The sequence below is a fragment of the Sciurus carolinensis genome, chromosome 12 (assembly GCF_902686445.1).
Source record: "Sciurus carolinensis chromosome 12, mSciCar1.2, whole genome shotgun sequence".
In the NCBI taxonomy this organism is placed as follows: domain Eukaryota; kingdom Metazoa; phylum Chordata; class Mammalia; order Rodentia; family Sciuridae; genus Sciurus; species Sciurus carolinensis.
This window is the reverse complement of record NC_062224.1, coordinates 14,166,700-14,180,264: the sequence shown is the minus strand read 5'-3', so window position 1 is coordinate 14,180,264 and position 13,565 is coordinate 14,166,700. Positions and strand designations below refer to the sequence as shown.

Here is a 13,565-nt window from a genome sequence, read left to right as displayed (position 1 = left end):
GTTGTAAATGAACCTTTATTATTTATTTATTTATTTATATGCAGGGCTGAGAATTGAACCCAGTGTCTCACATGTGCCAGGCAAGTGCTCCACCACTGAGCCACAACCCAGCCCCCTCATTCTCCTTTCTTTATATTAGTTACATGTTGAACGATAATATGTTGGACATAGGTGAAAGGAAATATTACTGAAATTAATTTTATCTGTTTTATCCTTTCTTTCCTCAGAAGTGGCTCCTAGGGGTTGGGGTTGTGGCTCAGTGGTAGAGCACTCGCCTGGCATGTGTGAGGCCCTGCGTTTGATCCCCGGCACCATGTAAAAAAATGAATAAATAAAGGTATTGTGTCCATCTACAACAACAACAACAAAAAGTGGCTCCCAGAAGGTTTAGCAGTCCATTTGTGGTTTGTATTATGTTTCTTTTAGACAAATACACGCCTACTTTACAGCAGCAGAAATACTGTGTTGAAGCGCTCTGTGTTTGGAAGTGAGTATCTAGTCTAACAATGGCTTTCCTGTTTCTTATTCCTCAAGGTTGAAATCAGCCTTCAGAGCAACTTCCAGCCGGGAATGAAATTGGAAGTGGCTAATAAGAGCAACCCGGACACCTACTGGGTGGCTACGATCATCACCACCTGCGGGCAGCTGCTGCTTCTGCGCTACTGCGGTTACGGGGAGGACCGCAGGGCTGACTTCTGGTGTGACGTGGTCATAGCGGATCTGCACCCCGTAGGGTGGTGCACGCAGAACAACAAGGTGTTGATGCCCCCAGATGGTGAGCCCTCGTGCGCACGGCTTTGGTTTACGTGTGATTGTCCTTCGTGAGGCCGTAGTCCCTGCCACGGGCAAGGGAGCCTGGTAGAAAACCCGGAAAGCATTTTAGTGCAAAGGTCTTCTAGCTCTTTAAAAACTGCTTCTTGGGTTTCATCAGCAGGAGGGCACTGGGGTGAGGGTAAGCGGCGTCCTTTCACACGTCAGGTCTGGTCCTGGCCGTTGAGACAGCTGTGGCTTTTAAGGTGAAAACATTGGAGCTTAATCCTCAAATTGCTTTTGGAGGGAGGAGAAGGCCACACGGGTGCCCGGGACCCAGGCCTTGATTGGTTATGTGCTTTTCTTCTGCTTTAGAGAGCTGACAGGTTGAACAGGACGGTAGAGCCGACAGAGGTCACGAAGAGATCAGTTTAGTGGCTACAAATCACTTGTTCTCTGCTGGGAAGTCTTACCCCCGGGGGTCGTGTGGCAAGATCGGGGAAACAGTTTTGCTTGGGGACCTGGCGGGAGGGAGGTGGCACTGACGTCTAGCAGAGTGACACCGGGGATGCTGCTCACCCTCCTACAACGCCCAGGATGCCCCACAACCGAGCAGGGTCGGCCCACCTGCCAGCAGTGCAGAGGCTGAGCCATCCTCTGGGAAGCGTGGGCTGCGTGCTGCAGAGGCGCTGGGGCTGGCTCGGCAGCCACGACCCTCAGCACCCTGCTCTGTGCTGCATTGTACGCTCCTGGCAGCAGCAGCAGTGCTTGGAGGCTTCCGAAGCCCCTCTCCAGCATGCGTCACGTCCTCCTGGTGCCCTCCTTTTCTCTCGAGCTGACATGCAGTTTTAGAGGCGACCATGATGTCAGCAGGTGCCTTAGTTCTTCAGCGTATTGAACCTTATCTTTCTCCCTTAAGGCTGTGATACGTTGCTTTGCTGACTGGGGGGACGACGGTCTGTGTTTTTCGTTTTTGTTATTTTTACCACCTTTGTTATGCACAATCAATAGCCTGCTAAGGAGGGAGTAATAAAAAATGGCTGGAGTTTTAAGAGTTGCTTGTAAATGACATTTGTGACTTTTGTCAAGGTTCGATCCATTGCCTTGACCTGCGCGGACATCTCGCACCTTTCTTGTCTCAGAAGACCAAGAGAAAGGGCCTTCCACCTGTCCTGGCTTTGGATCTTTGCGTCTGCTCTCTCCAATGCCTGGAACTTCTTTTCTCCTTCCTCCTCCTCCTCTGCATCTATCAGCTCACCCCGCTCTTCCTCCTGACCCTGAGGTTAGACCTAACCTCTGCTCCCATGGTTGTGGGGGCCCTTAGTGTTAACCACTGTGCAGCCATACTTTTTTTGGATATAATTTTGAAATACAGTCCACAGATCGTAAAATCCTTTCCTTTAAAGTGTATAGTTAAGTGAGTTTTAGTTTCTTTGCAAGGTTGTGAGCCATGGTTGCCCCGCCACCCCGTTACTCCCCATCCCCCCTCCCATCTGCTTCAGTTTCCATGGGCTCTCCCTATCCTGGCAGTTCACATAGGTGGAGCTGCGTGATGGTTCTTTTGTTTGGGTTCCTCAAGGCTCGCCTTGCTGAAGCACATCAGGATTTCCTTTCCTCTGAGGTCTGAATAGCAGGCCATTGTGGATCTCCCACATTTTGTTTCTGCATTTAGCAGTTGGTGGATGTTTAGATGCACTTGTCCTTCCAGAGTGCAGTTCTTGGAATAGACTATGTCTTACAGCCCTGGACAGTAAGCTCCATGGTGTGAGCTTGTGCACCTGTGTGGCCCAGTGAGGGGTTCTCTCCGATGGCTGAGTGACTAACGGAGTGACCTGAAGAAAGTCCAGGGGCTGCTTCGGTAGGCATCGCCGTCGATGCTCGGGCAGGGAGTGCCCTGATGCCGCCATCTTGCTTCCTGGCATTTTGAGTTGGTGCTGCCCAGTCTTCATCTGCAGTGTGAGCCCACGTTTCCAGGCTCCCCATCGAGGGGGACCTTTCAGGCGAACCATGAAGAGTGGTTGTCGATGGGCCTGGCTTTGTCTGAACTTGTATTTCATCTCGCACCTGCTCATCCTAGGGTAAGGAGACACTTAATCCCGACCCAGCCTAAATTGATCATAAATGCCATTTTTAGATCTGACTTTGAATTAAAACTGCCAGGGCGGTGAGATGATACAATGTCACATTTGCTTTACTTTCCTCTCTGTGATTTCTGATCTGTCGAAGAACAAATCAGTTTCCGTGAATGAATTGTACTGGTGGATACTGGGATAGTACCTGTCCTAATAAGAGAATTAGAGACAGTGCTCTCCCCCAGCTCTGCACACGATGCCAGGTAGCTCTGTCCCACACACTCAGGAGGGACAGGCAGATGTGGTTTCATGCTGGGGACTGGGTGCTCTGGGAGGAGAGGAGCTCAGAGGAGGACCATGGAGAGGAGGCCTGAGAGTCAGGCTGGACCCCTGCCCACGGCCCTGCCATATCCCACCCTTGTCGCTGATGTTTTTATCATCTCTTATTTTTTTGTTCTTTTTTTTTAATGTTTTATTTGTTCTAATTAGTTATACATGACAACAGAATGCATTTCAATTCATCGTACACAAATGGAGCACAATGTCTCATTTCTCTGGCTGTACACACTGCAGTGTCACAACGCTCATGCAGTCATACGTGCATATGGGGTAATAATGTCTGTCTCGTCCCACCATCCTTCTTGTTCCCATGTCCCCTCCCTTCCCCTCACTCCCCTCTGCCCAATCCAAAGTTCCTCCATTCTTCCCTAGCACTGCCCCCCAATATGGTTCAGCATCCACATATCAGAGAAAACATTTGACCTTTGGTTTTTTGGGGTTGGCTTATTTTGTTTAGTGTGATATTTTTCAGCTCTGTGCATTTACCTGCAAATGCCATATTTCATTCTTTAAGGCTGAGTAATATTCCATTGTGTATATATACCACATTTTCTTTATCCCTTCATTTGTTGAAGGGCATCTAGGTTGGTTCCATAGTTTAGCTATTGTGAATTGAGCTGCTGTAAACATTGATGTGGCTGCATCACTGTAGTATGCTGATTTTAAGTCCTTAGTTTATATACCAAGGAGGGGATAACTGGGTCAAATGGTGGTTCCATTCCAAGATTTCTGAGGAATCTCCATACTGCTTTGCATAGTGGTCGCACCAATTTGCAGTCCCATCAGCAATGTATGGGTGTACCTTCTTCTCCACATCCTCACCAACATTTATTGTTTCTTGTATTCTTGATAATTGCCATTTTGACTGGAGTGAGATGAAATCTTAGTTTAGAATTGCATTTCTCTAATTGCTAGAGATTTTTTCACATATTTGTTGTTTGTATATTTTCTTCATCTCATTTTTGACGCATTTGTAAAGTTTGATGCTTGGGAAGGATGTAAGATGGTTGTATTGCATAATAGTTGCTCTGCTGACTGGTTTTGGAAGTTCGACGATACTGAATGTTAAGACTCTTGAGAGCTCATGGGCTCATTCAGCAAAATCCATGTTGTTGTTTGAGAGAAGAGACATAGTTTATTCATCAATTTTTCTCTCTTGGAAGAAAAATGTGGCTGCAGCCACAGCCTCAGAAACACCATTGGGTTTGTATCCTGCAGGCTCTGCTATTAAAGCTACGACATCGGTGCCCTTAAAATGACAAGTTCAACATGAAAAAATGGGAAAACCCCAGGAAAAGGGAAAACATTAATGTTGACCAAAAGATTTGAAGTCTGTTCCAACAGTGACAAGTTATGCTAACTCGAGGATTCCTTTCCGTGCTGTTTTTGAAAGAACTTAAAAAAATTTAGTAGGTAATCAATATGACTTGGAAATCTTTAGTACAGAGAACAAAGTCAGGAAATAGCAGGTTCATGGGGCAAGAGGTTTTATTGATTGCTGTAGGACAGGATAATTATTGCTTTGTAACCAGAGGCAGCAGTTGTTCCAGAGGGAATAGGGGAATCTATTTTTTGAACAAGGATTTTTGTTTGTGTGGTTTCTCTTAGAGAGCTAATATTGTGGTAAATTCGGCTACTGTACCCAGTTGTGGTTAAACTTGAAAGGCGTCACTTGAATGCTAACATGAGTTACAGCAATCTCTGACCTCATGCTTCTGCTTGGGAGGTTCCGTGGTGGGAGAGAGGATTCCCTACGGATCCCAGGAATCAAAGTGGCATAGAGGAAGTGACACTGCGGTTGGACCAGAGATCCGAATTCATATCTTGCTTCTACATTCACGGAGCTCCGTAGGTGAATCCTCCACACCCAGAGTTCTCTCCTTTTTAATTTTTTAAAATTGGGATGGGGTCTCCCCATGTCACCCTGGCTGGCCTCTTCCAGCTTGCCCTCATCTTTGAAAACGAGGGGTTGTAGTGTATAATCTCTGTAGCGCTTTCCAGTATGCAATTCCTTAGTTTGTGATGCTTGTGAGGGAAGCCGGGTAGGGTGGAAGGGGTGGGTGCTGGTGCTCCTATTTTATGCTTGAGAAATGGAGTTTGTTTTGGAGTGAGGCTAAAGCCCATCTAGCCCCGCAATCTATCCAAAGACCCAGAAGTCAAGTTTCTTCTGTGTTCCTTTTGGGGATGATGACGTTTTATGGACTGAAGAACAAATTAAGTAGGATCTCAGGTCATGGTGAACACCTGGGTAGAACTTCCCTCAGTGGAGACTCGTGCTCCCCCTCGGAACCCAGAGAACTCAGAATTTTTAGTCTGACTGAGTGGTCAGGGTAGCTGAGTGGACAGTCACACGTGGGTGGCAGCCTGGGGGCCTGTGGGGATGTTCCATTGGAGAAGGGAGGGGACCACCTTTCCTGTCCAGCTGAGGCTGCAGACTCCAGACCCTCAGGACCAGTTGGAATGTCCACAGTGGCCTTCTGTCTTCTGCAGTCACTGCGTTGAGAGTGATTTTTATTATTTTACACGATAGCTTACAGAGCGCATAGAGCTGTTTGTAGTTCCATGTTTTCCTGCCTCTCTGTTTTAAATTAATTTCATCGTTGAATTAACGTGAATTGTCGTTGTTATGTTAAATGTTATGAGGAGGAAAAATAGCCCGGCAGTGGAGCTGGTGGACGTCATTGTGATGTGATTCCCATCAGCAGCCAGGGAACTCCATTAACAGGGACATCTTCAGAGCCACCTGGGTTGGGTGGCCAGTCGGCCATTCAGAGAGCAGTGTTCCTGCCTGGGGGCTAATCGGCACTAATCTTTCATATTAAAAGTATTAAGGAACATTCTACAGGAAAGCATCACTAAGTGCAGTGGGGGATTACGGCCCTTATTAGTGGAGCAAAGTGTAGACCGTTTTGACTTAGTAAATCAATAAGGCTTGATTTATTCATAAGCCCACGCGAAGCTCGCAAAGGGCAACTGCCAAATAATTATTGTTTATGGTGATAATGCACGGGAATCATTTAATCCAGTGACGGTTTCCTTGTTATTTATTGAGAAGTAACAGCATTACCCCTTAATGTCAGGGGCTGGGGAGCTTCGGAGTTCTAGCTGGTGCCTCCTGAGTCCCCGGAAATGATGCTCCCAGACAAGAGTGCAGGTAAATATGTGTGGTGATGCATATCCAAATAAAACCCCTCGGCTTACAAATGGAGACCTATTTATGTGCGCTTTCTACTGTTGCAATAAAAGTATTGGAATTACAGTGCCTTAGGAATCATGCCACTAATTTTTATTTTCGCCATTATTAAAATTTCTGTAATTTGCATTGCAAACTCTGCCGTCTTGCCAGAATGACTCTATTTACCATTCAAAGTCGAATCACAATTACTGGAGTTAGTTAATATATAACTTATTTGAATAAAGGAATGTTTATTCATGAAGTGTGAGGACAATGTGTGAAGAGGGCCTTATGTTATGTGAGTAGATTCTGCCAGATTCTGCAGCCTGGTCCAAGTGCTGTTTTTGGGAGTTGCTGTTTTTTACCACAGTTGACTGTAAAGGAAGAGATGCTGGCAGGTGGTACATGGGGCTGTAAAGTCCTCAGACAACAGGACCTTGCAGTCTGTGACCATTATCTACCTGTGGACCCTGAGAAGTAGAGTTTTTGCTTTATGAGACTGTTGTTTGTGAAAATTTATATTTTATTATTTAAATGGCTCTTTAGTAAGACTAATGAGGCTTAAATAACCACATGGTTGTCATTGTAATTCTCTTTGTTTATTAATAAGAAAATTGAGTGTATATACTAAAAATTCAGAGAGCAGATTTAATCCTAACTGACCACTTCGGGAAGCAGAGAGAGACTCCTTAAGTGTTAGATAGTTTGATGCAAAGAGGAAAAACAAAAATGTTGGTGTTTGATGATTGTGACAGAAAGTAAACTAAAGTCACGGGTTTAAAAAAATTAGTATCCCTTTATCAGAAAGCCATTTGGTTTATAATGATGTGTTCAAGAAGGAAAATTTAAGTAGGAAACACAATAATTCTTTCTCCGTAGTCATTTAATGGGTCTTTTAAAACAATTCACGTGACTTTGAATCCTTTTTGATCTGGTTGGAGGGGCCTTGTGAACATTCTCTGGTGTAGACCAGGGTGGACCTAGTCACATGGGTGAGCTTGTATGTGTATATGTTTGTGTGTTTTAATCTGAACACTACTCTGATATAATTTTAGTATTTTCTGTTTTCCAATCACATTATTTAAAATTTGGATCATTAGCATCTCTGGAAAAAAGAGAAAGTGTAGACGGTGGATCTAAATTGCACCTGGCGGTGTTTCCTGGAGCATCTGCTTCTGTAGATGGCCATCTATTTGTCCCCCACATCTTCTTCCCCCTTGGTCTTTTTTGTATCTGTTTGGGCCCTGCACTGAGTGTCAGACATGGAGCCAGGAGAGTTAGGGATGCCCTTGTGCATCTCAGAGCTTGTGACCTCAGGGCTCCATCCAGCCCTGGATTCCATGCACACTCTTGGACCAGTGGTCCCCAAGGTCTCTCTTGGCCCAAAAATGTTCTGAACATAAGAACTCAAAGGCATGCGGTTTATGAGATTTATGAAGGGCTCTGAAATAAATAGACCCTGTGAATGGAAGTGGAAGAAGTTGTGTCTTAGGCTGTGGAAGAAAACACACACACACACACACACACACACACACTCTCAAAAAGGCAGATTTGATGGTCCTCATATAAATCAGAAACCTCTCTGGTAAATAAGTCTTTGTTACAAAAATGGGTGCAGTTTGCTTTCTGTATCTGTGGTGCAACCCATCAGAGACGGAAAATGTCTTTTAAAAAATTGCGTGTGTTCTCAGTGTGAACAGACTTCTGTTTCTTTGTCATTATCCCCTACACAATATAGTGTGGCCACTGTCCACATCACGATAGGTGGTCTCAAAGTGATTTTGAAGTACAGTGATCTAGAGGCAGTTTTAAAACATGACCGAGCTATTTTGCGTAAGGACTTGAGTACCTCCGGATTTTGGCATCTGCGGGGGCGGGTCCTGGACTCCATCCCTTTTGTGTGCAGGGGCGGACTGTGGTCTTTTCTCCTGTAAGTCCCTGGTTGGTGTTTGTGGTTTTATTTATTTATTTACTCTTGGTATTTCTGTATTCCACACACTCACTTCATCATTGTGTTGCACAGTGAATAAACAGATCGTGAATTTTGCCACATTCGTGCCGTCGCTCTCCAATTAAAACACTTTCTCCATAAAATAATTTTTATCGTGTGCCTGACTGTACTGCATTTACCGCTGTCCTTGGAACAGCCTTTAAGGTGGCTGGGGCCTTCTGGTTTTATATTTGGAGAAAACGTGGCTGTTCCTAGGCTAGACCACCTGCAGTAGATTTTAAGCTGAGGGTGATTTCTCCTAGTCCTGAAATCAGTGTTTGGGGAGAATGACAGTGTGTGTCGGGGGAGGGACCGTCAGTATTTGTTTACTGATTAAATCACATCAGTGAGATTTTAGATAGAGTGGGCAGGCTTGCACTATGAGGAACATGTCACGGAGACAAGTTGTAGAATTGACTTCTTACGATTTTTAAGAATAGGGTAGAAAGCCGCTTGCCCACAATGTTTTCCATTTTGTCTTTTTTGGCGGCAAATAAACGGAAGAGCTGTGGCCTGGAACTTCTTTGCCGAATGGTAATCATGAAATTATGTAAAGTTATGTAAATTGTATCAGATGCTATTTGGGTTTTCCTGTGCTGCATGAAAACTGTAAGCACAAAGCAGTGACTAGAAGATTTTCCTTTTTAGTGCTAGTCATAAATGAATTTATTTTCTCCGGCTTCTCAATCCAGCAACATATGTAATTTAAGTCGAGCATGTGTTTGATTTTGTGCGGACGAGGAGGGCGAGTTCATTCTGAGTGTGTTCTTGGCCTCTTGTCTACACCTTTTCCTTGTTGTTGACTCTCATTTCCTGAATAGTCAGAGCCCCATTCACACCTGGCCCCTCCGTCCCATTAGCACCCTCTTCCCCGACTGAGGGATCCTGGCCCTACCTGGAGAGTGGCCGCATGTGCAAGGAGAGCGCAGCTGCCATCCGCTCCCAGTTCCTGCTCTGGGCGGACCCTTGAAGATGCTGAGTGGTCCTGGTGTACAGCCTTCAAGGGAAGGCTCTTGTCGCCTTTGAACAGACAAGGCCCTGTGGGCACTTCTGCTTAGCCTTGGGGACACATGGCTGTTCTGTCCCTGACTCTGCCTCATTGTCCTCCCTGATTTCCCACTCCGAGCCTGGGGCTCCCAGCTCAGTGTGTCCGCTCTCTGTCATGCTGCTGACCTTCCTCTGTCTGGTGGACCTGTGGGCTGCTCCCATGCCATTCCTTCTCTGGCTTCTGAACACACAATTCTGAGGCTCCCATGCTTCTTATTAAGTCTCCAGTCATGACTTGATGTTCCAGGGTATCCGCCACTCTAGGCCCATGCCTCCATCCCAGGTCCATGCCTCCATCCCAGGTCCATGGCTCCACCCCAGGCCATGCCTCCACCCCAGGTCCATGCCTCCACCCCAGGTCCATGCCTCCATCCCAGGTCCATGCCTCCATCCCAGGTCCATGCCTCCATCCCAGGCCATGCCTGCATCCCAGGTCCATGCCTCCACCCCAGGTCCATGCCTCCACCCCAGGACCATGCCTCCATCCCAGGCCATGCCTCCATCCCAGGTCCATGCCTCCATCCCAGGTCCATGCCTCCATCCCAGGTCCATGCCTCCACCCCAGGTCCATGCCTCCATCCCAGGTCCATGCCTCCACCCCAGGTCCATGCCTCCATCCCAGGTCCATGCCTCCATCCCAGGTCCATGCCTCCACCCCAGGTCCATGCCTCTATCCCAGGTCCATGCCTCTATCCCAGGTCCATGCCTCCATCCCAGGTCCATGCCTCCACCCCAGGACCATGCCTCCACCCCAGGTCCATGCCTCTATCCCAGGTCCATGCCTCCATCCCAGGTCCATGCCTCCACCCCAGGTCCATGCCTCCACCCCAGGTCCATGCCTCCACCCCAGGACCATGCCTCCACCCCAGGTCCATGCCTCCACCCCAGGTCCATGCCTCCACCCCAGGTCCATGCCTCCACCCCGGGTCCATGCCTCTATCCCAGGTCCATGCCTCCATCCCAGGTCCATGCCTCCATCCCAGGTCCATGCCTCCACCCCAGGTCCATGCCTCTATCCCAGGTCCATGCCTCCATCCCAGGTCCATGCCTCCATCCCAGGTCCATGCCTCCACCCCAGGTCCATGCCTCCATCCCAGGTCCATGCCTCTATCCCAGGTCCATGCCTTCATCCCAGGTCCATGCCTCCATCCCAGGTCCATGCCTCCATCCCAGGTCCATGCCTCCACCCTAGGTCCATGCCTCCATCCCAGGTCCATGCCTCCACCCTAGGTCCATGCCTCCATCCCAGGTCCATGCCTCCATCCCAGGTTCATGCCTCCACCCCAGGTCCATGCCTCCATCCCAGGTCCATGCCTCTATCCCAGGTCCATGCCTCCATCCCAGGTCCATGCCTCCATCCCAGGTCCATGCCTCCATCCCAGGTCCATGCCTCCATCCCAGGTCCATGGCTCCACCCCAGGCCATGCCTCCACCCCAGGTCCATGCCTCCACCCCAGGTCCATGCCTCCATCCCAGGTCCATGCCTCCATCCCAGGTCCATGCCTCCATCCCAGGCCATGCCTGCATCCCAGGTCCATGCCTCCACCCCAGGTCCATGCCTCCACCCCAGGACCATGCCTCCATCCCAGGCCATGCCTCCATCCCAGGTCCATGCCTCCATCCCAGGTCCATGCCTCCATCCCAGGTCCATGCCTCCACCCCAGGTCCATGCCTCCATCCCAGGTCCATGCCTCCACCCCAGGTCCATGCCTCCATCCCAGGTCCATGCCTCCATCCCAGGTCCATGCCTCCACCCCAGGTCCATGCCTCTATCCCAGGTCCATGCCTCTATCCCAGGTCCATGCCTCCATCCCAGGTCCATGCCTCCACCCCAGGACCATGCCTCCACCCCAGGTCCATGCCTCTATCCCAGGTCCATGCCTCCATCCCAGGTCCATGCCTCCACCCCAGGTCCATGCCTCCACCCCAGGTCCATGCCTCCACCCCAGGACCATGCCTCCACCCCAGGTCCATGCCTCCACCCCAGGTCCATGCCTCCACCCCAGGTCCATGCCTCCACCCCGGGTCCATGCCTCTATCCCAGGTCCATGCCTCCATCCCAGGTCCATGCCTCCATCCCAGGTCCATGCCTCCACCCCAGGTCCATGCCTCTATCCCAGGTCCATGCCTCCATCCCAGGTCCATGCCTCCATCCCAGGTCCATGCCTCCACCCCAGGTCCATGCCTCCACCCCAGGTCCATGCCTCTATCCCAGGTCCATGCCTCCATCCCAGGTCCATGCCTCCACCCCAGGTCCATGCCTCTATCCCAGGTCCATGCCTCCATCCCAGGTCCATGCCTCCATCCCAGGTCCATGCCTCCATCCCAGGTCCATGCCTCTATCCCAGGTCCATGCCTCCATCCCAGGTCCATGCCTCCATCCCAGGTCCATGCCTCCATCCCAGGTCCATGCCTCCACCCTAGGTCCATGCCTCCATCCCAGGTCCATGCCTCCACCCTAGGTCCATGCCTCCATCCCAGGTCCATGCCTCCATCCCAGGTTCATGCCTCCACCCCAGGTCCATGCCTCCATCCCAGGTCCATGCCTCTATCCCAGGTCCATGCCTCCATCCCAGGTCCATGCCTCCATCCCAGGTCCATGCCTCCATCCCAGGTCCATGCCTCCATCCCAGGCCATGCCTCCACCCCAGGCCATGCCTCCATCCCAGGACCATGCCTCCACCCCAGGTCCATGCCTCTATCCCAGGTCCATGCCTCCATCCCAGGTCCATGCCTCCATCCCAGGTCCATGCCTCCATCCCAGGTCCATGCCTCCATCCCAGGTCCATGCCTCCACCCCAGGTCCATGCCTCCATCCCAGGCCATGCCTCCATCCCAGGACCATGCCTCCATCCCAGGTCCATGCCTCCACCCCAGGTCCATGCCTCCACCCCAGGTCCATGCCTCCATCCCAGGCCATGCCTCCATCCCAGGACCATGCCTCCATCCCAGGCCATGCCTCCACCCCAGGCCATGCCTCCATCCCAGGACCATGCCTCCATCCCAGGTCCATGCCTCCATCCCAGGACCATGCCTCTATCCCAGGTCCATGCCTCCATCCCAGGCCATGCCTCCATCCCAGGACCATGCCTCCATCCCAGGTCCATGCCTCCATCCCAGGACCATGCCTCCACCCCAGGTCCATGCCTCCACCCTAGGTCCATGCCTCCATCCCAGGTCCATGCCTCCATCCCAGGTCCATGCCTCCACCCCAGGTCCATGTCTCCACTCCAGGCCATGCCCACTCCAGGGCCCATTTCTCAAGTGTGAGCCCTTCAGTGTTGCTGGTCCTCAGGGCGAGTCTACCTTTTTGCATCAGCTCTAAGGGAATGATTGGTTTGCTCATAGATGATTCCTGAGCCTAGATCCTCTTACAGTTGGTTGAGTTTCACTTTCAGTTCTAAGGCCTGGGAGCTAAGGGAGGATGATCCAGGGGTGACCTCCCCTAGCAAGAGACAGCCATGGGCTTCATCTGCAATATCGACTCTTCCCGCTTCCACAGGAGCCAGATTTGGGGCTCACACTGAAATTCTTCCCTAGTTCTCCTGCCTACTGATCTTCTCCATCAACCTTCAGACTCATCACACCTCCACAATCACAGACGCCAGTTCCATAAAATAAATTTCTTCCATGTGTCTACACCTCCTCCCAATCATAGAGTAAGAGCAAGGACTGTCCTTGAAGCCTGTAAAAGCGTACATAGCAAGTGACAGGTTGGTCAGGTTCTCTTGAAAATCCATGTGAAACAGGTGGGAAGAAGAGGGTAGGGACATTGACTTACAGGCTTACTGCTTGCTTCCCAGTGACACCGTCATGAGAGGTTGACAGTCCTACCTGAGTTCAAGGTCAACTTCTGTAGCACCTTCCTACTCTCTCAGAAGAGGCTGTGCTAATGCAGGTGTCCTGTCCTTGGGGTCTGTGTCCTGTGTTTAGAAAGGTAGTTGCTAACGCACCTTCGTCGTGGGTCTCCTTGAGCTCTGAGGGCAGCACCTGAACACTAGTGAGGCCTTCTCTCCACCCTGAGGGGTCACAGCATGTGAGTGGGCTTCGAAGTTAGCACCGCACGTGCACCAGGAGGCACTTCTGGTCTGGACCCTGCCGTTTCGCGCTCTAGTGAATCACACGCACAGACAGCTGCTCGCGTCAAGGACTCCAGAGCTGCCTGGCTCAGGTCTGCGACCAGTGCTGGCTC

At 50.2% G+C, this 13,565-nt stretch overlaps 1 protein-coding gene across 3 annotated transcripts in view; it reads left to right on the top strand.

Annotated features, from left to right (window-relative positions):
• Positions 1–13,565, top strand: part of Sfmbt2 (Scm like with four mbt domains 2) — a 214,084-nt gene that overhangs the window by 33,231 nt on the left and 167,288 nt on the right. For all 3 annotated transcript variants that reach the window (XM_047520981.1, XM_047520979.1, XM_047520980.1), the window contains one exon: positions 535–775. In XM_047520981.1, coding sequence (XP_047376937.1) covers positions 535–775 — 241 coding nt within the window. The remainder of the gene's footprint in view (positions 1–534; positions 776–13,565) is intronic.